General features: G+C 42.0%; 3 protein-coding genes across 4 annotated transcripts; 2 read left to right on the forward strand and 1 right to left on the reverse strand.

Moving 5' to 3' along the window:
• Positions 1-728: 728 nt before the first annotated feature.
• LOC134188530 (hydroxyproline dehydrogenase-like) lies at positions 729-3,682 on the forward strand. Of its 2 annotated transcripts, none has more exons than XM_062656698.1 (9): positions 729-935; positions 1,513-1,574; positions 1,631-1,716; positions 1,778-1,837; positions 1,892-1,981; positions 2,581-2,727; positions 2,948-3,219; positions 3,283-3,371; positions 3,427-3,682. In XM_062656698.1, exons 1-9 carry the CDS (start codon positions 775-777, stop codon positions 3,597-3,599), a joined length of 1,140 nt encoding a protein of 379 aa, XP_062512682.1. In that variant the 5' UTR covers positions 729-774; the 3' UTR covers positions 3,600-3,682. The 2 variants fall into 2 exon arrangements, with proteins under 2 accessions (XP_062512682.1, XP_062512688.1); XM_062656704.1 differs by having other exon boundaries at positions 1,516-1,574.
• Positions 3,683-10,345: 6,663 nt separating this feature from the next.
• LOC134198425 (proline dehydrogenase 1, mitochondrial-like) lies at positions 10,346-17,594 on the forward strand. Its single transcript, XM_062667823.1, has 9 exons — positions 10,346-10,573; positions 10,677-10,885; positions 13,557-13,621; positions 13,693-13,781; positions 14,345-14,404; positions 14,468-14,557; positions 16,637-16,783; positions 16,845-17,205; positions 17,275-17,594. Exons 1-9 carry the CDS (start codon positions 10,346-10,348, stop codon positions 17,439-17,441), a joined length of 1,416 nt encoding a protein of 471 aa, XP_062523807.1. The 3' UTR covers positions 17,442-17,594.
• Positions 17,595-18,119: 525 nt separating this feature from the next.
• Positions 18,120-26,614, reverse strand: LOC134184812 (proline dehydrogenase 1, mitochondrial-like). The gene is made up of 12 exons (XM_062652567.1): positions 26,532-26,614; positions 25,522-25,767; positions 23,298-23,503; positions 23,061-23,236; positions 21,132-21,196; positions 21,034-21,069; positions 19,587-19,682; positions 19,291-19,437; positions 18,956-19,227; positions 18,807-18,895; positions 18,577-18,748; positions 18,120-18,517 (listed from the first exon to the last, which is right to left on the reverse strand). The coding sequence occupies exons 1-11, from the start codon at positions 26,604-26,606 to the stop codon at positions 18,579-18,581; spliced, it is 1,578 nt and encodes a 525-aa protein (XP_062508551.1). The 5' UTR covers positions 26,607-26,614; the 3' UTR covers positions 18,120-18,517; positions 18,577-18,578.
• Positions 26,615-27,050: the final 436 nt, after the last annotated feature.

Here is a 27,050-nt window from a genome sequence, read left to right on the forward strand (position 1 = left end):
TCCAAACAAAAACAATCGAGCGTTAGAACGAGCCATCAGGTTAGATGCAATATAGGTATATTTACGATTGCCCGGATACGCGCAGAGTATACGCGGAGCTAAGTATACTCTATGGCTCACTTTCTGAAGCTTCGAGCAGGCTCCGTTCTGATGCAGCATGTGAGGTCAGGAATATTTCGTTCTCGATTCTTCGGCGGTGCTGCAGCTGACGAGAGGGACTTCATTGATTTCAACAATACAGCTCAATTGTTTGCACATCGCACAAACACAGAGATTGCGCGTGCCGTGTTAGTGCTACAGCTCTGTTCCATTGATTCGTTTGTGGACCGTAGCTTACAGGCAAGCAGGACACATTTTTGACAGACACAATTTTTAGTACTAAAAACTCACATCAATTTTAGTTCAAAACGACATTTTTGTATATATAGATACCGTATTTCTTCGAATAGACGCATTTTTACTGTGACGCTTAGTAAAGAGGCGTTTATTCAAGGGAGGGGTTTAATTTATCTGTGCTAATAAACTAATATAAAATATGGTTTTGTTGTAGATCTATATTTTTAACTTTTACTGCATAGCTAAAATTGATTTGCTAGGATGGTCATTTGCATGATATTTGCCATAGCCAATTAGTTAACTAACTAATTAATTAATATATTAATTTATTAATTATGAAATTGGCAGACTTGTATAGCATTACTAATGGCTGTGGTTTGCACACAGTTGATGACGTTGAGTGAAAAGTTGTTGCCAAAAACTTTGTTCGAGTTTATTATGAAGAAGACGTTTTACGGACAATTTATAGCTGGTGCTAACAGTGAAGAAGTTATTATGCTTGCTCGACGTTTGGCACCCAGTGGCATTCGATTTATGCCTTCTCCATCAGTTGAGGATGAGCTGGAAGAGAGTGATAGTGGTGGCAACAAACAGAACAGGTTTTACTTGTGTAATTGGCCATGGATAGTATGTACGTATATGCCAGTATGTATCATGCACTGCTTTGTCTGAAAGCTTACCGTTCTTGTATTTGCACACAGGCATTTATGTATTGTTTTGATATTGAACAGTTACTGTACATTAGTACAGTTTATTGGTGTCGTACCTTTCTGTCTTTTGTGTGTCTTTCTACCTTGCACTTGTTCCATTAATTCTCAACTCAACTCCAACACGGAGAAATTAGCTATCGCTCTGGCAACTTGCCGAGAGACAGAGAAGGTAGCTTATGACACAGATTGGGCTGATATCCTGAGCACTATTGCAACAATTGCTGAACAGAGTGATTTAGTGCTACTATGTACTGGCAAGCAACAGATCGACTCTGCTGTTCAGTTATACGTACTGTGTGTGTGTGTGTGTGTGTGTGTGTGTGTGTGTGTGTGTGTGTGTGTGTGTGTGTGCGTGCCTGCGCACACCCGCTCACGTGTCATGTACCATCTAGTTTACTGGTTAGGAATTTGTTTGTTCTTTTAGAAAGACTAGTGTGAGTGTTCCTGTTTGATTGTTTGTTTTCAGTAGCTTTGAAAAATTGCTTGATTTCAATGCAGAGCAGGTGATGCACTCTATTGATCTAGCAGGTACACTTGCATGGTCAATAAAGATGGTACTGCCGTGTAAATTTAGTGTTTTACAGAAAAACTTAGACTTGAATGTGAAGACTACCAGGAAACTGCAAAATTGGCATTCAAACTGACAGCCATTTTTAAACCAACACTTCTAGTATAGATATCAATGGTCTAATATCTCAAACAAGACCGACTGTTTTGTTGTTCCTTGATAGAAGCTGCTCTCTTCAGAGTTAATGTCGGGTGGAAGTTTTCCTGCTTCGTCACCATCGACAGTGTGTTTGTTTGCTACAATTTGTTTCTAGTACTAAAACTTTGTCTCTCTGCAGCTGCATGAGCATATGCAGGAAACAGCAAACAAAGGAGGCTGTCTTGAGGAATACAATAACGGGATAAAGAGATTCACTTATCTGACAGAGGTCAGTGAGTATGGTTGCTTTCTGGCTTCTGTGGGAGGCGAGTGTTATTAACTTGTTGTAACTATTTGTACGAAAACAATTGCTTAGCTACGTGCAATTCAAGTGCTGTAGAATAACTCAGCCAGATTGTTGATTGCACTGACTCAATGTGCTGTTAGAACAAAATTTAGAAAATATATTATATTATATTATATTATGTGTCGTTATGCCCCTCCATAATGGGCAAGCGGGGTCTTTATCCCCATCTGGGCGCCCACCAACCCGGCAGGTGAGCCCAGCAGGGTACATGTTTCTGTGTAGACCACACGGCGATCAATGACTAGCCAATTCGATATAGATTGCTGGCATTTATTATTATTAATCAAGCGTTTTGTTCTTAAATCTTTATTAATACAAATAGTGTCTGATAGTTTTTACAGACCATTTTGAGTCATGAACAAGTGGAAACTTTGTACATTTAAACAATATATACCATGACTAATGAATATGTTCAGATTTTCTCTTCTTACAAGATTTTGATATTATTGTAACAAACTATTGTGTTATTATGTCCTTTAGTCTGGATGTTCTATAAGTCAAGTAATTTTGCATGATTTTAGAGGCTGCATTCAGGAAATCTGTCAGCGTTCATTGATGCAGAGTATTCCTATATGCAACCGGCCATCAGGAGCTTGGTATTGTACATGCAGTCACTGCACAACAGGCAGCGTCCCGTTATCTTGAACACCCAGCAGACATACTTGAAGGTTGGTACTAAAAATATTTAGGAGTTGTACTCAGTAACTGCAATGATGTGTGCACAACAAGTGGGGTACTGTACAACGAATAATCTATATAACTATTAAGTATTGTATTATATAACATCAGAGGCTAGTAATACCTTATTTTATGATTACATGACTATTAGCTAGACGCGGTACACTACCATTTACAGTATGTCTAACGTTATTCTTCCTCGCGTTTCAGTCTGCCGAGGAAGACAACAAAGTCAATTTGGCTATCGCTGACAAATGTGGATTTGTGTATGGTGCTAAGATTGTACGGGGTGCGTACATGGATAAAGAACGTACGCTGGCTAAAAAGCATGGCTACCATGACCCTATCTATTCAACGTACGAGGACACGAGCAGTTGTTACGATAGAACGTTTGATGTGCTCTTAAAACGTGCAGCAGCCGATGGCGTAATAGTCATGGCTGCCACGCACAATGAGGACTCAGTGAAATTTGGAGTGAAAAGGTTGTCTAGACTATTTGTATTTGTTTAATTAATTAATCTGGTAATTTGTTATTAATACTTTAGAATGCGTGAACTGGGTATCAGAAGGCAAAGTGGTCAAGCTCTCTTTTCTCAGCAGCAAGGAATGTGTGATCACGTGACGTTTGCACTCGGTACACAACTGATGTATAAGTGACCGAGAGTCTGATGTAGGTGTTTTATTCTTAGGTCAAAATGGTTATCTTGTGTACAAGTACAGTCCGTATGGAGACCTAGGTGGTACGATGCGGTATCTCAATCGACGAGCTCAGGAGAACAGAACGGCACTCAAGGGATTGCGGAGAGAAAAGCAACTTCTCTACAAGGAATGGAAACGAAGGCGAACGCAGACAAGGAGCTAGCTAGCATCACGACTTCACTAACTTTCAAATTTAATGAAATCTTTCTTATTCTTACACATTCTTTGAAATAGATTTTATTAGCTTCCGACTATGGCGCGTGACGTGCATAAGTCCGTCGGCTGGGCTGAGATATCATGTTTCCACAACTAATTTGCATCTCAGCCCAGCCGACGACACGCGTCAAGTGTGTCATAATTCCGTCGGCTGGGCTGCGATATCATATTACGTGCACGTTCTCCTCCTCCTAGCCCATGGACGTAGCACGCGTAAATTGTGTCAAATTTTCCTCGGCTGAGCTATCCTAGCATGTTCCACTTGTCATTTGATATCTCAGCCCAGCCGACGAAAAGCGCGTCAACTGTGTCATACCGTCGGAAGTGAGATCGCCGTATGGTAACTGCCCTCAGAAACAGGGAATTGGTTCCAATGACGCATGCGCACGCGCACGATATAAAGTTGCGCACGTTAGGGCATTGCACGATATAGCGTTGTGCAGACACTGCGTAGTGTAGGCTTTAGCAGGTCGATTGCAAGTGTAAGAGTCAGTCGATCTCTTGTTTTACATTTCATTTAGTGTGTAAAAATATTGTTGTCTAAAATCAGCAAAATCTTAATTAATTGTAAGTCTCAGTGTAGAAGCCTAGAATCATATTTGGACTTTGAGATACTTTTTCAAGGCAAATAAATACAATAAAATGTTCACTTTCAATCACGTACCTACCTTATTTTAATTTTTATAATTAGTTAACTAAACAGCTATAGTAAAGAGCGTAGTAAAGCAGAATTTGAAAACGCGATGATACAAGATAGACAGATCTATATAATTAATAATAATTAATAAAAGTAGAGCATAATTATAATATTGTCTTGAAGCTTCTGCATGCGCCTGGTAGCCCCATAAACTAGCAATTGAATGCAAAATAATTTCCTTTGTATATACCATGGAATCTTTGCCCAATCGTTTGATCAATTTGACTACTTTATAACGCACTATATCGGGCGATATAAAAATTGAACTAACATAACCTACATTTGCAGGCCAGGATCCAGATGGGGTTTAGGGGGTTTAGGGGGTTGCAACTCCTCTTTTCCAATAGGCGTGGTTCAACAATTTTATATAATTTCATTAGAAAAGAAAAAATTAGTAATGTTATAAATAACTGCTACCAGGTCAACCCCCTCTTTCAAAAATCCTGGATCCGGGCCTGCATTTGACTATCATTTTCAGCAAGAATTGCCCATGTCTACACATAGCATTTGCATGCGTCAGGTAGCCAAAATTGTTCACAATAATTTCTATTTTTATTTAAAATTTAATTAATTGCATATACGATAGCTACCACAGATGCTAATTAGTGTACGTAACCGCAGAATATTTCCTTTACATATACCATGAAATCCTTGCACAATCGTCTGATCAATTTGACTACTCTAGAACGCATTATATCGGGCGAGATATTCACTAACATAACCTACATTTAACTATTATTTTCTGCACAAATTACTCGTGTTTAGCTATACAAAGCTTCTGCATGCGTCTGGTAGCCCCATAAACTAAGATTTGAATGCAGAATATTTCCTTTATATATACCATGAAATCTTTGCCCAATCGTCTAATCAATTTGATAACACACTTTATAACATATCACGTGACCTTTAGGTGCGCTCATTGGTCCATTGCAGGTGTTATATCAGCGCTAAAACACCTAGGTCACAATCTAACACCCGAGGTCAACGATATAACACCACTTCCCAGAATTAACGAACAATAATCATTTATTCAATTAAGGCTGCACTAAACGGTTACGTTGATATGTTATAAATCAACTATAACTTCTAATTATCGAGGTGCTAGGCTCTCACGGCTTCGGGTCCTAGATATAACACGCTAACATCCCTACAACCCATGTTCTAGCTATTAATTATTTATAACGCACTCTAGCTGGCGAAATAGAAAAATTCCACTAGCATAGCCTACATTTGATTATCCTTTTTAGCAAGAATTGCCCATGTCTATACATATCATCTGCATGCGTCAGGTAGCCATCTAGACTAGCAATTGAATGCAGAATATTTCCTTTATAAATACCATGAAATCCTTTCACAATCGTCTGATCAATTTGACTACTTTATAACGTATTACATCGGGCGAGATATTTAATTAACTAACATAACATACATTTGACTATATCCTTCTAGGCACGAATCACCATGCAACCAAAGCTTCTGCATGCGTCAGGTAGCCCTAGCCTATAAACTAGCAATTGAATGCAGAACATTTCTTTTATCTAGACCATGAAATCTTTGCCCAATCGCCTGATCAATTTGACTACTTTATAACGCACTCTAGCGGGTGATTTGTGCGTGTCCGGATGGAGCATCTATCTAGGTGCTGTAGAACGGTATTAATAATTTTTTAGCTAATTGACTAATTAATAATGTAATTACAGTCTCCATAGATTGCCAAAAATATATTGTGTCTAACAGTTGTTTTTATAGGTCTATGGTGTTTGCACAGTTACAGCAAGAAATGGTATTATTCATGTAATTAATAGGCATATTTTCTTATCATCTGATCAATATCATAAATATGCATGGTTGGTGGAAATTATGAGCAGTTGAGAATTGAATTTGGTGTTCACGTTTTTGTAAAAGAGGATGTTGCAGTTGTGACTGACTGAAATAAGCACTTTTTCTGTATCGGACGGCGCTGCATTCAATGATGAGGGTTATGCTAACGACTCGTCAGCTGATCTACATCTACTAAACATATAGATCCATCAAAGTGCACGGCTACACAGAAAGCAAAGACAAGATTTGATTAGGGTGGCTTACTATCACAGAAAGTAGAAAGTTGAAATTGAATTGGATAGTCAGTTTATATCAGCAACCTCTGAATGGGAAGTCTATGGGTACTGAGTGTATGCATGTGTGATTAGACGCAACTATATGTGCCTTTTGAATACACCTGTTAATTAGGCTGCAGCCCACTACTAATTAAACGTAAAGAAAGATAATTCGCACGCTGTTCAGTCAGTTGGAAGCAAGTGCATTAGATTTTGCTTGTATTTCGAAGGTTCAATATTGCAGTGATTCTCAACGGCATTTTTACTTAGTTAATCAAAGGAATTCTTATTCAAATTGTATTTCTGCTGATGATCTGAGTTGTAAACACAAATATTAAAATGTTCCACAAATTCTATGCATACTGTGATTTCTCAACACAAAACGCAACATCTGTAATCAGGGCCACTCACCAGAAGTTGAGAATCACGCTAGACCAGCCAGCGAGAAAGCTTTATCGAGCACCTCCATAATTTGAGTGACGAGCACTTGCACTTGCAATCGATCTAGCCGTGAGTAGCAGTCGTGAGTCCACCTGCAACTTGGATCCTCTGATATATCGTGCGCATGCATCACCGGAACCACGGCGATCTCACTTCCGACGGCATATTTGACACAGTTGACGCGCTTCTCGTCGGCTGGGCTGAGATATCAAATGACAAGTGGAACATGCTAGGATAGCTCAGCCGACGAGTGCAACAAGTTAGGATAGCTCAGCCGAGGAAAATTTGACACAATTTACGCGTGCTACGTCCATGGGCTAGGAGGAGAACGTGCACGTAATATGATATCGCAGCCCAGCCGACGGAATTATGACACACTTGACGCGTGTCGTCGGCTGGGCTGAGATGCAATTTAGTTGTGGAAACATGATATCTCAGCCCAGCCGACGGAATTATGACACACATCACGCGCCATATCCGACAGATTCGAATACAGTGCGCCAATATTGCGCTATGATGTTGTAGTATACAAGATGGCAGAGACTACGTACTCATGATCACTGATCAGCAAGTCTACTAGCTACTGTAGTAGGTGCGCTACTGCATGCCCCGGATGAGATTCGCGCCGGTAAAGGCGAATTCGTAAGGCAAATGCAGTTCGCTCAAATAATTCGCTTTCGACAAAAATGCTTGCCGGACAAAAATTCTAGTACACTATAGCAACAGTTTGCGAGCCGGCTGTCCTTTAAGTCTGGCGATATCTGTAGGAGTCTATAATAGAGATACGTGCTTCGCAATAGAATTAATTAATTGGTAAGTGAGCGTTTATATTAATGAAGTGTTTGGGGGAGCTGGCAAATGTGCTGTGGGGGCCATAAGTTTGAAATTCAGTGATTTGTAGGGTCACTCAGCATTTGGGTCATCTTCTGTTGGGTGTCATAATTTTTCAGGTTTTTTATCTGTATACTATAGAATTGTATGCAAAAACAGTATATCTCTATTTCTAGAGGCTTTCACACTTGCATTGCTGAAAGCGGCAATTCTTGCTTTACTTGTTTTGTCAGCGGGTTGAACGGTAATGACCAACTTTCATAGGCCGCACTAAACCCCTGAAACAGATTATTTTTTATTGTACATGTATGATAATGTCTAGACTGCATGTATAGGGGGTTATTTAACTTAAAGTTAACCGACAGATAGACAGTGGGACCAGATCGAAGCTTTAACAGGCTTAGCAAACAATGCAGACCTCCACAAATTCGCCATCTCCCCGGACACCTAATAATGACCGGCCCCTACTAAACAATAAAATTAGAAATTTGAGAGTTGCTAGGTCGCGTCGCAAATCTAACCTTCTACACAAAATCTAATTTGCGAAGCAGTATGTCTAGATATGTCCGCTACTAGTTTCCTCGTCTAGACTACGCGGCATCCTAGATATATTAATCAATTAATTAATGGCAATGCATTGATCAAAGACTACAATATATAGACTTTAATTAATTTGGTTGCCCCAAGGGCTACGTGCTGGGACGCCAATCATTTGACTATACTAGCGAAGTAGATCTACGCACACGCTTTTGTTCATACAAGAACAACCAAAAACTATTTGACTAGAACCTTGTTTGGAGTGGTTTTCTTAGAATACAATACAAGTTTTACCTACAGAAATGCATCTACACGTAAGTTTGGGTTTCGTGTGTAAGTACACTACGCAAACGCTGGACTAGCAAACGTCTGTCTTAGTGTCTGCAGTTTCTTTTGTCGCGTCTATCATCTAGAGTTCAAAAGCAAACGGCTCGTAATTACATAAGAAACGTGCAAGCTCTCTACAAATATTTATTAGGCAATGGTATTTGATCCGGCACAGTCACGCCACAGTTGCAAGGTTTGCAATCTTTGCCGCCCTAGAAGTCTTAGTAGATAACTAGCAGTCACGTGATTCTAGAACTAGCAATGATTCACGTGAGTTTACGATAAACTAGAACCGTAGACGTACTATTGCTTGTAAACCTTGCAATTAAGACTAGATTTGCCCTAGGCTCGATACTTAAATTATGCTCAATTTAGTCTTCAGGCCTAGATTACACTAGCCTCGTCCCCAGACTCTCTCGCGCTAGTCTTGTCCGATGCCCGTATGAGAATTCCAGGCGCGAGAGAGTCTGGGATCATCCCGCCTACTTCCTGCCATATCTCCTTACTAAATGCTCACTAAGTGTCACCCCCAACGTCATCAACTGTCACCCCCAACGTCATCAAGTGTCCCGTAACTTCAAAATCAGATTAGCGTTAGTCTAATCCAATAAACGTATCACAGTGGATGCTATGACCATTGTTTGGTGTTTGTGGCATATCCAGCACTTGCAGACAACTGAAGCATGTTGAAAAGGTAAGACTATGGAGTGTTGGTGCAAGGGCGTCACGTCTTAGGGGCTAGAGAGGGCGCTAGCCCCCCCACTTTTTTAGGGCGTGGCTTGCTATATTTTGAGTCAATTCTATTTTCAACGTTAATTAAACAGAAGTGTAGCTTGTCTTTAGCTAAATTAGCTGATTCAGCATAGACTGTAGTACTACAGAAGAATTTAATATATATGACGCCATGAATTACGTCACATATCTCAGCTTCAAATTTGCGCCCCCCCCCACTTTTGGGACCCATGTGACGCCCTTGGTTGGTGACGGGTGTCGTGATGATCTTCTACGTAGTTCACACGCGGCCATTAGCGTTTGTGCGCAGACTAGACTCTGTAGCAAAAAGCGCGCAATGACAAGGGAAGGGGTTGATCTTGACATGAAACTACCGTCTACCCTTCGAGAAGTCTTCAAGTATGAAAACAAATACATCTTTTCGCGAAAGAATAGCCCTGGAAGCTTCAAGTTGACCCTCCAGACGGTAGTTTCATGTCAAGATCAACCCCTTCCCTTGCCATTGCGCGCTTTTTGCTACAGAGTCTAGTCTGCGCGCAAATGCTAATGGCCGCGTGTGAACTAGCTAGAAAGTCATCACTCCGCCAATTGTAAATCTCAGACTACAAGCCTACACGACACCCGTCACCAACACTCCATAGACTTACCTTTTCAACATGCTTCAGTTGTCTGCAAGTGCTGGATATGCCACAAACACCATCATAGCATCCACTGTGATACGTTTATTGGATTAGACTAACGCTAATCTGATTTTGAAGTTACGGGACACTTGATGACGTTGGGGGTGACACTTAGTGAGCATTTAGTAAGGAGATATGGCAGGAAGTAGGCGGGATGATCCCAGACTCTCTCGCGCCTGGACTTGTCATACGGGCACCGGACAAGACTAGCGCGAGAGAGTCTGGGGACGAGGCTAGATTACACAATAGCGTGCACTCATTTGTTCAGGAAATACCTGTTCCGAAGTCCTAGTCAAACCGGATTTATCTAAATGGGCGCGGCCGTGTCATTACAACCTAACTGGTGTCTGTGATGTCGCTAGTGACAAAGTCTCGGAGACTCGCCAAGACTTGTTGTCGTCTCCTACGCTTCAAACGCTGTCAACGTGTAGCACTACGCGGTATTACCGCCAGAGCTGCCGCAATCGACTTCGAAGACACAGAGACAGCCTACGCGAACATCACGAGCGACAAATTGAGACGTTCGCTTCTCGTTCTGCGTCTCTCGTCTCTAGATGCGTTCGCCGATCGAAGTCTTGAGGTAAAAAGGCAGCTGACGCAATATGCACGAGCAGGAAATTAGAGCGGACGTGACAATTAGTTAGTCTAGTTAACTAAAGACGGTTTGTACATGTACTATGCAGCTAATGAATATTGGCGAGCGCATCTTGCCAGAGAGATTGTACGAGGCGCTGATGAGGCGGACTTTCTATGGCCAGTTTATAGCGGGAGAGACAGAGGAGGAACTGTTGAAGACCACAGAGCGTTTCTTGGCGATGGGAGTGCGAAGCATCCCTCAAAACACTCTAGAAAACGAATTGACAGAGCAGGAAGTCCTGGCAACCGACCTTAGGTAAATATTTGCACGTGTCGCACGTACAGTCTACTTACTAGTAGGTAAACAGGTAAGGACTGGGGCTACACAGGTACAGTACAAAAATTCATTGTCCTACATCCAACGTAGGCGGGGCAAAGTGCAAATGAGATGTAAATAGTTAGTAATGTAAACATTTTGATACACGTGATGCACAACGAGATGCGATCTGTCTCGAAAATTTAAAATGCAACAGCCGATTCACGATATACTAGACATTCTATCCCAACTGACCTGTTTACCGCTCGGAGTCTAGAGGTCTCAGGAGCATTCCGGAGATAACGCTAGCTGCTGGCTCCGCCTTCGCTCGCTAAGTGAAGTTGGGTATCTGGGCGCTATCTCCCAACAGATGCAGGGCCGGTGGAGCAGGGTGGGCCAGGTGGGCCACGGCCCATCCATCGTTTGAAAATGGGACTTCCACCAACAGGCGTTTGGCGAAAACTAACGGAAAATGGTCTAGGTGATTAAAGGAGAACTCCCACGATTTTCAAGTTGGGGTCAGATACAAGTCCCTTCCATAAACCGACGATTCGAAGGGACATTGGTTTTGTGCGCGACATCTTCACGGCAGGAGAAACGTCAAGGAAGGGGCGTGTCGGGTCAGCGAGGTACATGACGTCATTGGCGCAAAGCCACACGCGCATGCCATCGGGTTAGATGCAGTTGCGGACGGATTCGAACGCATACGCGTTGTTCTTTTCTGTCTGGTGTTCAACCTTACAGTTTCGAGCCAGAGTACGGACCTACTCAGCGTGACATCAACGCAGTCGAATACATTGAAGGCCATGACAGCAGACAGATCACCGGTGAAGATCTGTCTGATGAGAACGAAATCGAGTTGGGAACACTGATTGGTGCAGCTGCAACAGGTGTTCTGTAATGCCTAACGTAGCTAAGCTTGTGCTGCCAGGAAGTGGACAAACTAGGGTATAGGGTGGAAGCTTCAGGATCTGATCTGTAATTATTACGCAGCATGAGAACTTCCTTGTTGTGTGTCTCAATGAAGACGTTCTTCGAACAGCTGTAGCCTTAATGACCGATTGGCGGCGGGATCCCATCAGAGAGTCACCAACTTCCAGGCGAGTAGCACCTAGACGAACTTGGACTGGCTTGCCTATGTAAAATTTTCACGCAGACTGCTGCGACTAATTGTGTACAGGTAATTTACTTGCTGGGTGCACGAGAGGCTGGGCAAGGGTATCAGACGTGTCATTCCAGCATGCGTTGTAGGACTCAAAGTGATCCGAACAAACGCGGCTGTTTTTTGAAATAGGCGGATCCACCAGATGTAACTTTGCTAGCCATGATTCTGGCAAATCTGGCTTCTTGAGAGGAAGCCTGAAGAAGCTGACACATCTGGCGATGTCGCTGCTGTTGTGGCTACAGCCAAAAGCAATGCAGTGGACCATTTCACGTCGAATATGCCAGGTAGATAGCACGCCTTGTGCACGACACGTGGATGTCATGCACCAACTGCGTCATCAACCACGCCTACGCTAACACTCTCTCTTTTTGCGGTGCTTTTCCTACGTTACAGAAGCAATGGAGGGAACTCAAAGTTTTCGAGTGCAGTCAAGATAAAAAAATCTTGTATTTGACCCCAACTTGAAAATCGTGGGAGTTCTCCTTTAAATAAATTAGTTGTTGCTTACCTCTACGGATGAGGCAAACCAACCAAAGTTAGACTACCCTCTAGTAACGCTGTCTTTAGCCAGGCTCTACCCTAGCTCTAGCTTTAGTCAAAAGTTGTCAAGTGGGCGGAGCCTAGCCAAGCAAGGCCTGGCCCACCCACTATCTGGAGGGCTCCGCCGGCCCTGAGATCAGAGATGTACGTTAGAACGTTTAAAAAGTTAAGAACGGTGGAAACCGTCGTGCTACTGTCTACAGACTGACGTTCTTTCGTGCGATTTTTTTCGTCTGGCATTATTCGAGAGAATTGGCGTTTTGTGAGATTGTTTGGCGTTAAAGGCGTCGTCGAGGCGTGTTTTAGCAGTTTACAAAGCACTCATCTGGACGCAGGAACAGTTTCCGCGAACTCCCTCGATCACCAGACCTCGTTATTTCGGCTACGCACTAAAGCTGCGCAGTTCTAGGAATGTTCCTCTAATTAATTTATTAAGGGGCATAGTCTCACGTAGCCAGATTCCTTGGCTGCGCGAGACTACGCCGTTATTCCCCCCGCACTTGTAGGTCGTGACGTCATCATAGGGCTTTTCGTTTTCACGTCACAATATGCGTCTTTTTATGGGGCCTCTTTTAATTAAGTGCCTCTGCTAAAATTTTGGTAATAGCATATTATGATTAATTGAGTAGTTTGATGTGACCATATTTGGTTTGTAACCACGCCCCTCCTCACGTGCCCGTCAATTTGATATTGATTCTGTGGCGCGCTACACAGATAGTATCATACAACCTGTGTTCTAATAGTGCCCTAACTGTGCCACTCATGCTTCACTAAATTAGTGTCCAGCCAGGGGGGAGATGACTGGCTGGACTCTTGAGCCTAGCCGTCCAGAAGTAAATTACTGTACTGTACCCTATCGATAGCGCATACACATGTACTCTCAGACTGCTGTGGCTTATAATAAATAAGCTCAAATTGTTGACTACACATTGCTTGGTTCCAACACTGATTCACTGTGGTCTTCAGTGCTGTTGCAGAAAAGCCACTAGAAGACAATGCAATAATCATCCAAAAGAATACGGCAACTGGAGGTGTCTAGTAATCTTAGTAGTTATTCATCCATGTGGACATGTTAAGCAATAACCGTTGGTTTCCTGTGTAGAGAAACTTGCACAAGTTGGTGGTCAGACTGACCACAGCAACACCAAAGTAGTATTCAAAATGTCGGCCATTGTACATCCCAAACTTCTGGTATGTCTGCTAATCTACATTGCTCCTACCAAAATGTCAAACATATTTTGTTTCTGTATATCAATTTTATATCTAAATTAATTATTTAAGGTGGAACATATAACATTAAAATTTATTATATTGTATTTTATATAAGAATTAAATTTGGTGTAAACACAAATCGCATTTAATAAACTACATATAAAATATAAAAATTAATAAATTATTGTAAAGTATATATAAAAATTTAAATTTGAACGCAAATTGAATTTAATAAAATATAGGATATGTATATATAAATTATATTTTGTACACATTATAAAAATATATAAAAATTAACAATTTATGTTTCACCTTAAACACGTTGTAGGCATGCAGTGTGTAAGTTGTTGACTGTTTGCCAGCGTGTTAGAGAAACAGCATACACACACGTTACCATCTTCGCCTTACCTGTATTAACGCGCGCGTGATTACACGTAAAGATCACATGACCGAAAACAAAGTTGCCATAGTAAGGCGAAGAGGTTTCACATGCTAGTGTCAAGAGTGTGGTCATGTGAGCACAACATGTATCTCTTCTACAGACCCGTTTGTCGTCAGCAATATGTTCTGATGGACAGTTTCCTGTGGTCACTGCTGTTGAGGTAATGTCTAGTCTACTCTAGTTCTAAGGTTGATCGAACTGTCCATTTGCATTTCTGCAATAGCTTGAAGCATTGATGGAGAAAGCTGCTTACGCCGGGGGATACATCGATTTGTATACAAAGGCAGTGGATAGGCTGGATAGACTTATTCAAGTGAGTTAACTATACAGTGAATGTCTCATAATTATCTCTCTGTCGCAGAGCCATATTAGCTGCTATACATTTTTTAAATTAATTAACGGAGGCATGGCTGTGCATGGACCAATGTTGGTGAGTCTGCCACTGTGGTAAGTAATAGGCATGCCATTATTTGTGCTCAAGTGTCAATGTTAACTTTGCATTGTAGAGTACAGTCAGACCTCGTTATTGTTACACTCTCACTTTCTGACAAGGTACTGTACACGTGAAACCAATTTTCATGGTCACTGTATTTGTTACCATAATCTGACAGTCACGTTAGTCTGACAGAAACCAGTGGGGCAAACGTGGTCAGAATAATGAGGTCTGACTGTACCACAACGTCTAGATTATGATTGGGGCCAGCTGTGTGAAATTTAAGTTTATACGAATGCAACCTATGCTTAATTAATATCAACAATCCTACTCTGTACTAATCCAAAGTGGTTGGCTACACTCCTGGCGACATTTCGTACATTATCTGTCAAAGTCGTGTAACTAGTTGTTTGACAAAAGAAATCAAGATCTAGAGAAGAACTATGCCGGCAGTGAGATCACCAATGCTCAAAGTCTAATGACTAGTTTAAAATGTGGCGTGTATATTACCTGAGGCATGAAGTGCAAAGGTCTAATGCACGTAATGTACGATGTAATGTACGTACGATGGACTGACTCGGTGATCCACTCTTCCCCCTGCATAACACGTGACCAATAAAATTAAACTTATTTTTGAATGAAGTGAAACACAGTAAGCTTTCACTGTGGGTTATGGCTTTGAGCATGCTGTTGTATTACGTCGACTCCTTTCAACAGAAGATGCTAGTGAATAGCAGCGATGCACGGGTATCACGTGACACGACGATGCATGCAGTGAACCAGAACCAGAATCACAAAATGTGAAGTACAGTGTACGTGCATGTAAAAGCTCATCTTTTCAAGGGGTTGTGGTATGGTATGTCTTACACAAGTCTGCTTTGTGCCTTGCCTAAGCAAGAAATGCAGGAGTTGTAGTATTCGCTAGCAATCAACTTGTATGATACACATGGCTGATGGAAGGAATTTAAAGTTGGGCGGTCTAACGCGCGTTAAAGGGGCATAATTTAACGCACGCTACCATTTTTAATTAACAGGACTTACTACTACTACAAAGTAGTGACCTTCAGGTAAGAGCATTCTCGTGTAACTTCAAAACTGAACACGACTGGCAGAAACCCTACAGTATTAGGTAAATCTCTAAATTTTCAGTGTTCATCAAATTGGTAGCCCGGGCGCTCCAGACAACCACAAAAATTGGATGGGCAACCAAATTGGTAGCCCAGGGACGACTAACAGATGTAGTGATTTGACGAACACTGTGTAACTATATTATTGTATTTAATTTAATCAGCTATTTCCACAACCGGAAGTAAGAGGCAAAACATATCTGGATAATGTCAAAATTTTGAAAGTGAGACCAGGCCATGGCCACCACGGCTCCATTGGCCATGATATATGTACGTACTTCGTGCGTATCGGTACACAATCTATTAGAGTTAAGCGTGTCGTTACAATGTTTGATGCTGTCATGGCCCGTTGTTCTATCAGATCTGTTGTATTCGTGCACGACTTCAGTTGGAAGAGTATCGTGTGTTGAATGCGGATGAATCAGTGTCGCCTAGAGTTGCACCGATAATCAGTTATCCGTTATCAACCGATATAGACATATCAGTTTTATATCGGAATCGGTATATCTTGGGTAGGTGCACGTCAATAGGTTGCTCATGCGTAGTCAGTCCGTTAGGGCCACACGAGTTGCGTGCATGTCAGCAAAGAAACAGAAGCCCCCATTTGACAAAGTGGCTGAGGACACAAGATTAGTGCTGCAAGGCTTGTGAAACACGAACATTAACGATTAGTTATAAAATATAATTATATCAGATATTTCCTATCGGCTATCAGTAAATCAGCCAAATACTCTTATCGGTGCAACTCTAGCGTAGTCTGCTACAGTTCGGAAGCAGTGTGTCTGACATGGTTGAGCGATTGTAGGCTGCATGGTTGTGTCGATTTGTGTAGGATGTAGAGGCCAGAAAGTTGAGTGTACTCATCGATGCTGAGTACAGTTACATGCAGCCAGCTATACGTGCTCTCGCTTTATACATGCAGTCGAAATACAACAAACAGCGTCCACTCGTTTACAATACTGAGCAAGCGTATCTGAAGGTATTCGATGTTTACTTTCACATGCATACGATGGCTTTAGGTTGTACACTACGACTGCTAGGAAGCTGTTGAAGTCAACAAAACAAATCTTCGAATTTCTGATCTGTCTGCGTTTCAATATGCTACCAAAGTTGTTCGAGGTGCTTACATGGACTCCGAGCGAGTTCTTGCAAAACGAACCAAAACGCCCGATCCGATCCATGCCACGTATGAAGATACGAACGTGGCGTACGATCGTGTGGTGAATGCCCTTCTGCAGCGTGCAGCTCTTTCTGAAGCTGGAGTGTTGGTTGCTACGCACAATGAGAGCTCGGTTGGCTATGCTGTAGGGAGGATGCAGGAACTGGGCATCGACAGGCAGAATGGGACCGTCAGTTTCGCACAGTTGATGGGCCTATGCGATCACGTCACGTTCAGACTCGGTGTGTTTCGTACTCGGCATACGTTGCATTATGTCTAGCAATTCATGTGTCGCATATGTACTGTACCAGGTCGAGATGGCTATCTGGCATACAAGGTTGTTCACTACGGGAACATCAAGAGTACTCTACCGTTCCTGTGCCGCCGGGCACAAGAAAACCGCATGGTTTCCAAAGGATTTCGTCGCGAGCAGGCGCTCATACAGAAAGAATTATCCAGACGCCAAACACTAACCTAACGGTCAGTGACAGATACAAAAACATTCTCAGTACAGACAGCCGTGCATGATTGCCATACATTATTAGACATTGATTTTCAATTACATATCATACAAAGGGTGTACCAAGTCTCGTTTGTGAGATAAAACACAATGAGCCCAACATGATTCTAGACAGAAATTAAGTCTCTGAACTCAAGCATCTCAATTAGGGGTGGAAACAGGGGCTGTCCCATGGTCCACTGGACACAACCCAACTGCCAAAGAGCAAACTGAAATTCGTCATTAATCCAGTCTCAATGCTGACACCTGTGCCCAATGAATAACCTGACACCAGACACTGAGAGCCGTATACAGACTAAGAGACTAACATCACAGCGGTATGACTAACCTTTTACTTAACAGCGCTCTACATGCTGCAGCTCACAAAGTCCACGTGACATTTAATGGATATGTCTCGATACCTTCGGGTGAGAATACTGTAACAGTGTTTACTCTACTCTTGCTGTCAGTTGTATCAACAAACGAAATAATGACCTGGGCCCCGTAGGTACCTAGCTACTGTAGTAATTTGTAAACTCCATGTGGCATTATATCTGAAGCCTGATAATGACAAGGGTACATAATTTTACTAAAAGAAATTGAATGGTCGAATACATGTGCGGGTCATGCAGCTCATATCACGGGTACATTCTTTGTATCAGTAGGTAAGCCCTTTGAAATCTTGTGAAAGTTGGGACACTCACCAAATGTTTTTGGATCCACCCCTGACAATGAATATCTCAGAAACAGCTGTATGAGTATGTCCCCAATCAAACACTAATTCAGAGAAGACGCACAACCAAAGACTTTATATTTCTATACGCTACTAATACAAACTAGTAAAGTCTCACACAATTAGTCTGCATACTAGAGTTGTTACACAACTTCATTGCCTGGTTCTGAGCTCAGACGTGGCTTAACCTATGACCTGCGGCGCATTTTCTCCTTGTTTTGTGTCAGTGCAGCTACTATGGTGACAATCAGCAAAGCTGCTGTCTGTGTAACCAATGATAATAGAGAGAGTGTATTGTTACTCATAAAAGAGATCAATGTAACTGTGTATGTATGAGTTAATGACAGCTAGTTGTGAAGAATCAGTTCTATTTGGGCTAACCTTCACGATTTTCGAAGCCAGCGTCGCTTCAATTCAGAGGTCATTAGCTCCCGCTCTCCAACGGTTCCCTCCATGACACTCCTGTTTTCCTCTGCACGTCTGCCCAGGTAGGGCATGACATCTGCGACTGGACCATATGGCATGTACTTGTATACATAATAGCCATGTTTTCCTGCCAGACAATATCGACTTTCAAATATCACGAATGAACACACCGATTACTGATCTACCCAGTAAATACGAGATGTGGTCTGACATTCCAAGAAGTTGAGCAAAACACACGTGTGGACTGTCGGGGTAGATACCCATTTTAGCCATACTGCAACGGAAGGAGTCTCTACTGTACACAGTGTAATGCAGTCCAGAAGAGATCATTTACCTTGCCAGCACAAAGTTGACCGTACGCTCATTGTGCGAAGCAACAATCAGACTACATCGCCCCGTTTTCACGAGATTCAATGCATGCTGAATATTTGTGTGGTAGCTGATCTCTGTATCGTTATATGTCTTGTGAATCGGGTTGCGATACTTGACCTTGTTTGCCCTGGCTATTTCTTGTACCATGTATGCACCCCGCACAAACTTAGCAGCAAAGTGAAAGCCCCGTTCTTCAGCCAATTGTGTATCCTCGGTAATCATTTGCTCTGAGTCCTGTCGGCATAATAGGTACATGCATATGGCAACAACCACACAGAATGCATTAATTAATAATACTCTGAGGTAGCACTGGTATGTCGAGTAGATGATCGGTTTCTCTGTATTGTACTTCTCCATTTGCTGAAGAACGAGCCACCGAATTGCCGACTGGAAGTATGTCTGCTCGGCATCATACATAACTCTGACTCCTGAGCTTACTGCTCGCTATGGTCAGTGCAAAATAATATTAGGCTTACACATGGCAACTCAACGTCTTGAGGTAAGAATAATTATTGTTCTACGTGGAAGAGAATAGACTCTCAAAAAGGGAGAACTGATAGTTGTGCATGACAATGGCTCTAATGCTAGTTTACCTCTGATAATTTTTCCATGCGATCGACAATTTTCTGAACTTGTCTTTGTTCTTGGTCAGACAACACGTCGAGTATGTTACGATGATGACCTTGTTTCTATAGCAGCACATTCAATACTAACTAAAAACACTAGAAACTATTATCACAGTCGAACCAATAATGCATGAAAGATCACTAACATGTTAATATCGAATTGCACGAAGGGCTCACAGGGAAAGGACATATAGTTTACTATAATATATATATATATATATATATATATATATATATATATATATATATATTACACACACGCACACACACACACACACACACACGCGCGCCCGTGTACCCACCACTGTGGGTACACTCAAAACTAAACCTAAACACCAAAGAATATACGGTCATTACTGTCTATAGCTAATCTATATAGCAACATCTTGGCATTGTAGGACCACAATTTAACAGACAGTTGTTCATGAAGATTTCTAACAGCTTTACTGACTGTCACATTCCCTTAAAAGACAACTTTCATGCAATAGTCTTAATGACACCATGACTGTGTGGTGACCTGAGGCCCAAGGATTCGCAGACCAAGGGATGAACAACACCGCCAGCTGTTGTTACATGACTTTCCTGACAATCGACTGCTTCCTGCTCTCCTGTCTCTGCAGCAGCACCAGCATGGTGTGCCACTTGAACAAGACAGCGGCTGCAGAGAATTTCTCACTGTAATGTAGATTGTCCTTGATCAAAATCAGGGTGAAATATATCAACTACATATGCCCCAAGTACCCAAACATCCCCGCCACAAGTACCCAAACATCCCCACCCCAACCCTAACTACTGTGCAATCAGGAAAATCCCACAAATCAAACAGCCTAAGATCAGTCTACTGTACAAAAGTTTGACGTTATATTGCCACAGTTGCACAGACAACTGCTCCATTTAAGTTCGAGTAAGCTTGAGCAAAGGGTACATGGTTCATCGATGAGACTTTCGAGGCAATGGTTTTCAGCGTCTCTAGACTTGAAGGAAACCAGTGTCCTAGATATGTACCTATAAATTAAAGTATTTATAATACTTTCATTACAACAATAAGCAAAGCATTGCTAACAACATCATAACCATTCTCTCTCCTGATTGTAACTAAAAATATCAGATGTCTTCTAACAGATCTTATCTGACATGTAAGCCTTAGATTGCCCTTGTCCTACAACAGACGTCTACATGTTGTGTAGATACAGCACATGCGATTTTCCATGCACACAAGAGATGTAAATATAATAATGATGATCAAATGACATTAACAACAAAAACGTTTGCAAGTCATTGATTTCTCTGTTCCGAATCAGTGTGTACCAAAATATTAGCACATGTCTCTTGAACAGCACGTAATAGGGTGATACGTTTACACATAAACTTACACATATGGTGTACAACAAACTGTAGACACTACATTTCCAACCTTTGTTAGCGAGTACATCTTTGAAGACACGTGCCTCTACGCACATCACAGAAACTATAGTGACACTCCTTCCCAGCCCAACAACTGAATAGTCATACAAGAATTTGCAGCTCACCGAGAGCTGTTACTTTGACACAAGCAATACCACTGCCATCCTCACACACTAAAGCAAACGAGAGTCACCACCCATCACTCGACCATTCACAGATCACCAACAAATGTCACAAACAATTACCTCACACTGTACAGCCGTATGCCGTTTTAGCAGACTAACGTTATACCCAAAGGTATAACAGAATGCCAGCATTCTAGGAAGGTTACTCACCAATACTAATTCCGGTACTACATTTGAACATATTCAAACAGAGCTGCAATCAGCATGTAATGCATATCATCGTCCACTTAACAACGAAATGAATATGCACGTGGAAATTGTCTTGCTTGGACTGACATCAGCTACACTTCTTGGTGATATTTTCCAACTGCTGTAGGTGACCTCTTACTACTAAGTGGTCTTTACACAAATTCCACAGAAACCAAAACTTGACAACCCTAACTACTTGTTATACCACGCATGGTCACGTGATGTGCGACCAGTCTTGAGCGCGTATTGAAATGGTGCATATGACGTATTAGTTACTTCCGGTTAACTTAATATCGCACTCTCACTTATACTTATACACGTCACGTGACCATTGTATAAATAACTTATCGTATGACTAGCATGCTATATGCCTTTTACTGTACCAGCACTCAGAATGGGGTTAGAGCCCTCGTGCTGGTAAAAGCCTTATAGCACGCTAATCATATGATAACCTATACCTATTTGACCCTAGACTTATAATAGTTTGATCTCACAGTATTCTTCGACACCTAAAAATCACCAATTGTGATTACTTCTCTTTAGATGATTTCTCTTACAGATGAGACTACCAATGTTCTATGTCCAAGTGTATCATTCAGCAGTAGTGTACATGTATTGATAGTTTGAATACTGTACACCTACATGTACTGATAGTTTGAATACCCTACACCTACATGTACTGATAGCTTGAATACCATACACCATTGATACTATACTATCTTATACAGTCCAGTGTTCAAAATTTTATGGCCGACGTAGTCGTCATCTTGGCATCCTCACAAAATTTTCAGTCATCAAGGAGTTTATGACTTTTACATATATTCACTACTATATCAAATAATTATACTTATTGTTTTGGCAAGTCTACGAAAAAAAATCCCAGGACTCACAGATGTCACTCTCGGTCTGACCTGAGTAGTTTCACCATTCTACTCCACAGCATGAAGACAAAATATATCGGGTCCACCATAACTTGAGTGACTTTGGTGTCAGGATGACAACCTTGCTGGTATAATTGGTCGTCACATGAACTCAGTTAGTCATCAAATGACAACGTGATGGCCACTATTTCGAACACTGAATACCCCCGTCCTTTGCCTTAGGATATGGCATGTCAACTTTGTTCCATATAGGAACACGTTGGTAGATCTGCTAAAACTTGACAATAATGGTATGTATACATGTGAGGTAATAAGACACAAATAGCAACTGTTGCTGTATAGATAGCTATATACATACCATATTTCCATGAATAATGCCCCGTGCTCAAAAATTGTGCCCCACTGGGGTAGTATTCAAACCCAAATAGATGTATGTGCCTCTATCAATGTGTACAGTTGAGATGAAATAAACACCCAGATAGAACCACTGAGTGACAATGAAATTCAACATATTCTACTCAAGTGAAAGTGAAAGTAGCTAGGGGGCAACTGCAAGATTAGATTAGGTTGTTTGTGTAGTGTGATGGTATGCAAAGGAACAATGCAACAGTCTCTGTGCTTGCAAACTAATAATGGCCCATGCTCAAATTGTGCCCCATGCTCAAATAATGCCACATGTTTCAGAACTATAAAATGGGGCACTATTCATGAAAATACGGTAATATAATTTTGGCCATCTTTAAATAACAACAACTAGATCCACACTACTGTTAACTCCATACCCGAGGCATCTATACACTGAAGAAAGATGTTGACGTTCTCATTGCATTTGTCTTCTCCTTCATAAAAGTACGAACGAGCGCTCGGAGGAGGACTCCTTCGATCGGCAAACTCTTCGTATCCCTTATACCGCTTAATGTCAGAGTCAACCACACTTTCTTCGATTTCGACATTCTCCCTATAAGATGAGAAAATCGTTATGAGCAACTACTGCCTGTTTATGGTGGTTTGCTGCAGACCCCATGGATTTTTTTATCGTCTCTGATGGTAGATCTTCTTCCACCGAGTAGTCCAAAATAGACCTGATGCCCAACTTTTGGTACTGATCGCGCACCAATATGACCTCACGAAGATCTTCACCTGCTACGAAATGACCATAGAAGGTCATCTTCATCAGTTTACTGAACAGCCATTGAGGTAACATCTGCTGACCCCAACTATTCAACTACAATGATCAATGCATAATAACAAACTGTACACATAAATTCTGGAAGGTAACCCAGGGCCGGCGGAGCAGGGTGTGCCAGATAGGCCAGGTGGGCCATGGCCTACCCAACTTTTGAAAATGGGACTTCTGCCAACAGAATTTTAGCAAGACCTTCCAGAAGTATTGGTTCATGCGATTAAATGAAATTAGCTATATGTACATTCACTGTGGGCGGGGCTTGGCCATGCAAGACCTGGCCCACCCAATGTCTGGAGTGCTCTGTCGGCCCTGCAACAAAGCAGATATATAGTCATGCCAGCATACAGATAAACAAACAAGCCAACAAGCAGAAAGACATGTAGTCACAGTCACAAAAAGTCCCAGTTATTGGGTAAACCCAGACCCTTTCTTGCCTCACGTTTGCAGCCTACAAAAACTTAGATAAACTAGATCCAGTGGCATCACTACACAAAGGCCAGGGGAGGCCACAGCCTCCAATATTAGTAGGTGTAGCCATTTAGACTATAGGCAAGGTCTCATAAAAGTTAAAACTCCAGCAGCAGGCCTCCCCAATTTTGAAGTTCCAACAATGCCCTTGCTAAATCACACACGGTTGTTTATCTTAATTCCACATTGCTGGCAATTACTTTGTCTCTTACATCGGCCACGTATGCCAACCAAATCAAGAGAGGTAATTAAGTTACAACATCAGTTGTACACTATCATTGCAATGCGAGTAAATAATTTAAGCTCAATATTACAGATTGACGATGGACACAATCAGCCCTTAGCACCACCTTTAATTAAATACGTTCATAATTTGAAAACTCTCAATATTATGCCTTCAGATTTAAGAGACCCGAGCCTCAATATTGACCACATTCCGTATTAACAGATGCTCAGATTTTGTTTTCCACTAATCAATCACTACTCAATTGCAAGACCAATGCTTGATGACACTCCACATTTGCCTACTATTCCAGTAGCATCTCTAAACAATCAATGTTTATCTTTACCACTTGGCTACAGCAACCGCAATCCAAGTCCATGACAATATGTAGAAAACTAACTTTACTGCCTATCATAAATAATAATTTTGATAGATACACCAATCAGAAGCAGTAATACCAAACCATCTTAGAAATTCTTTGATGACAATGGATCAATACATGTTGTAAGCAAGTTTAATATTAACAACAATCAGACTTTCACTTCAATAATATGGCATAAGTGCCTTCTAAATATGCAGGGTCGGCGAAAACGGGGAGAAGGCAGGGGTAGGCAGGGGAATGAAGGGCGGCTGCCCCTCCAATACTGGGCGCTGTGTGATGGGACGTTATTTCAGTAAATGATGATCAAAGAAAATACTTTGGAAGTTGTTGCTTGCAAGTAGAAATAATGGATGGTGTTGCAGTTGACTCGCTTGATACACATTGTTGTGATTTGTGTGCATGCTGCTCTGGCTACTTCTGTTACAGATTAATAATCAATGACAAACCAACCAAATCAAAATGGCGGTGGTCTGTGTTTGCAAAATTTGCGCGCACACACACACACACACACACACACACACACACACACACACACACACACAAACACACCCACACACACACCCACACACACACACACACACACACACACACACACACACACACACACACAATCCAAAGGAGCTTCCGCCACCCTTATGATGTAAAGACTTCACTTCAACCATGAGAGAAAAAGTCAAGTAAAAGAAAAATCTCTAACAACATGACATGGGGAATTCGTAAAAACTATCTCAGTAAAGATTGAGAATACACTAACAAGCAACTAGAAAACTCCACGAAAATCTACACTGAATCCGTGCTAACGCCTCTACCTAGTGTTAAACACAACAAACGGAAGTATTGAATTCACACCGAAAACAAAACATTGAAAGCACAACCCATATCTCACAAACGGATATTTTTTCACTAACACCCGGAAAAAGACATTGAAATCATCACAAATACTCTCACTTCTATCTTCGACTACAACTACGGTTGTAGACAAACCTTGGCATGATTGTCGACCAGAAAGTTTACAGAGCAGAGTTTGAGTACGACCAAGGAGCGCAGGAGAGCCCAGGAGCTTTTCCATTCGTACGCAGTTCGTCCGTCATGAAAGTCCGGTACTACGATGTCGCGGCCACTATTCGCTGTACTCAGAGCGCACACCGTTCCTGAAATGCCGTCAACGGACGAATTTCGAAACAGCCGGTGGCCTGCTGATACCCTCCGGACGGCATTCATGTCATAACCCTGTCACAGTGCGAAAAGTATTTACATTGTAGCCCGTATGCGGTCACTACGGTACAGTATGCGCATGCAGTTGGGACTCCAAGCTACAGACACCGTAGAGAGGCGACACACAACGACACTCTAGGGCACCATCGAAACGTTACAAAAACATGCCAAAATAGAAAAAAACTCTAACGCATGTGCAGAATAGGTAGGTGTCGTGCGTAGCGTCAGGAGGCTCTTCAACCTTTGTAGGCGTGTCTAGCAAAAGCGCCATGTTTCCGTCACGTAACCAAACAGAGAGCTCAATATTAATCAAGTGTAGTGTCTTGACGATGATGCTGTTTGATGAAACACATTAGCATTTCGGTATGATGAACAGAAGCCAGTGTGGAAAATGTCGTGACAGTTGAAGTGCGCATATCCATGCATCACACTTTCCCGCAATGGTAGACGTCCACGCTACGAAGTAAAAAAGGAAAAATGGGGTGTGGCTTTGCAGTGTGATTGACCAGCCCCTCCACACTTGAGGACCACGCTACGCCGGTGGGCGTCCTGGCACTTACATGTGTACAACGAAGCTGCCATCGAGAGAAAGGAAGGAGCATGCCATGCTTCTGTCAGCCTGATCCAGAATCTGAAGATGAGGTGGGTTTTAGTAGCCTGTACAATCAAGGGTGAAGCAGCGCGCCGAAGCGGTTCTTTTCGAACGCGGTTCGTCTATCACGGAAGTCCTGTTGGTATGCGATCTCGCGGGCACTATATGTACTACTCAAAGCACAAACCGTTCGCGAGATGCCGTCGACAGATGAATTCCGGAACAACCATTGGCCTGACGACACTCTCCGAATGGCACTCATGTCACAAGCACGACCGTCTCACAGAACGAACTGACTCAAGCGCGCGTAGGCTGATTTATTAACGGAATAGTGCGATCAACTAAACGCACCGTGAGACGTCATCGTGACGTTATTCTGTAATTATGTTTGACAGTTATGTTAAAGACTTCTAATAAATTGCCGCAATTATTCAACTAAAACCTGCAGTCTATAGATCTAAACCAATACATGTACGAACTGCATGAATCGCGAAGATTGCGGGGGAAGACACACTTGCAGACGATTTTAGAGACAATATTCCTACACCATGCACAATCTTTTGGAAAGCGATACAGCTTGTACCTTTTTTCAGTTGTATTTCTGCATCCCCAAGTGCAACAGCAAGGCATTCTGTAAGCAGTGACTAGACAAAGCAATAATCTCTTCTATTCCTGGATCCGTTCAATGTACAACTGGACACAAAAT

Source organism: Corticium candelabrum, chromosome 1, assembly GCF_963422355.1.
Source record: "Corticium candelabrum chromosome 1, ooCorCand1.1, whole genome shotgun sequence".
Taxonomy (NCBI): Eukaryota; Metazoa; Porifera; class Homoscleromorpha; order Homosclerophorida; family Plakinidae; genus Corticium; species Corticium candelabrum.

Excerpts from the sequence above, each read along its gene's own strand:
- LOC134188530 (XM_062656698.1), top strand. The coding sequence starts at position 775 with ATGAAGAAGACGTTTTACGGACAATTTATAGCTGGTGCTAACAGTGAA. Across the intron at positions 1,982-2,580 it reads GATTCACTTATCTGACAGAG|AGGCTGCATTCAGGAAATCT; the intron begins GTCAGTGAGTAT and ends GCATGATTTTAG. Across the intron at positions 3,372-3,426 it reads TCACGTGACGTTTGCACTCG|GTCAAAATGGTTATCTTGTG; the intron begins GTACACAACTGA and ends TTTTATTCTTAG.
- LOC134198425 (XM_062667823.1), top strand. The coding sequence starts at position 10,346 with ATGTCGCTAGTGACAAAGTCTCGGAGACTCGCCAAGACTTGTTGTCGT. Across the intron at positions 10,886-13,556 it reads GTCCTGGCAACCGACCTTAG|TGCTGTTGCAGAAAAGCCAC; the intron begins GTAAATATTTGC and ends TGTGGTCTTCAG. Across the intron at positions 13,782-14,344 it reads TTGTACATCCCAAACTTCTG|ACCCGTTTGTCGTCAGCAAT; the intron begins GTATGTCTGCTA and ends TCTCTTCTACAG.
- LOC134184812 (XM_062652567.1), bottom strand. The coding sequence starts at position 26,606 with ATGAGTGCCATTCGGAGAGTGTCGTCAGGCCAATGGTTGTTCCGGAAT. Across the intron at positions 19,683-21,033 it reads AGATGTACTCGCTAACAAAG|AAACAAGGTCATCATCGTAA; the intron begins GTTGGAAATGTA and ends GTGCTGCTATAG. Across the intron at positions 18,749-18,806 it reads CCACATCTCGTATTTACTGG|GAAAACATGGCTATTATGTA; the intron begins GTAGATCAGTAA and ends ATTGTCTGGCAG.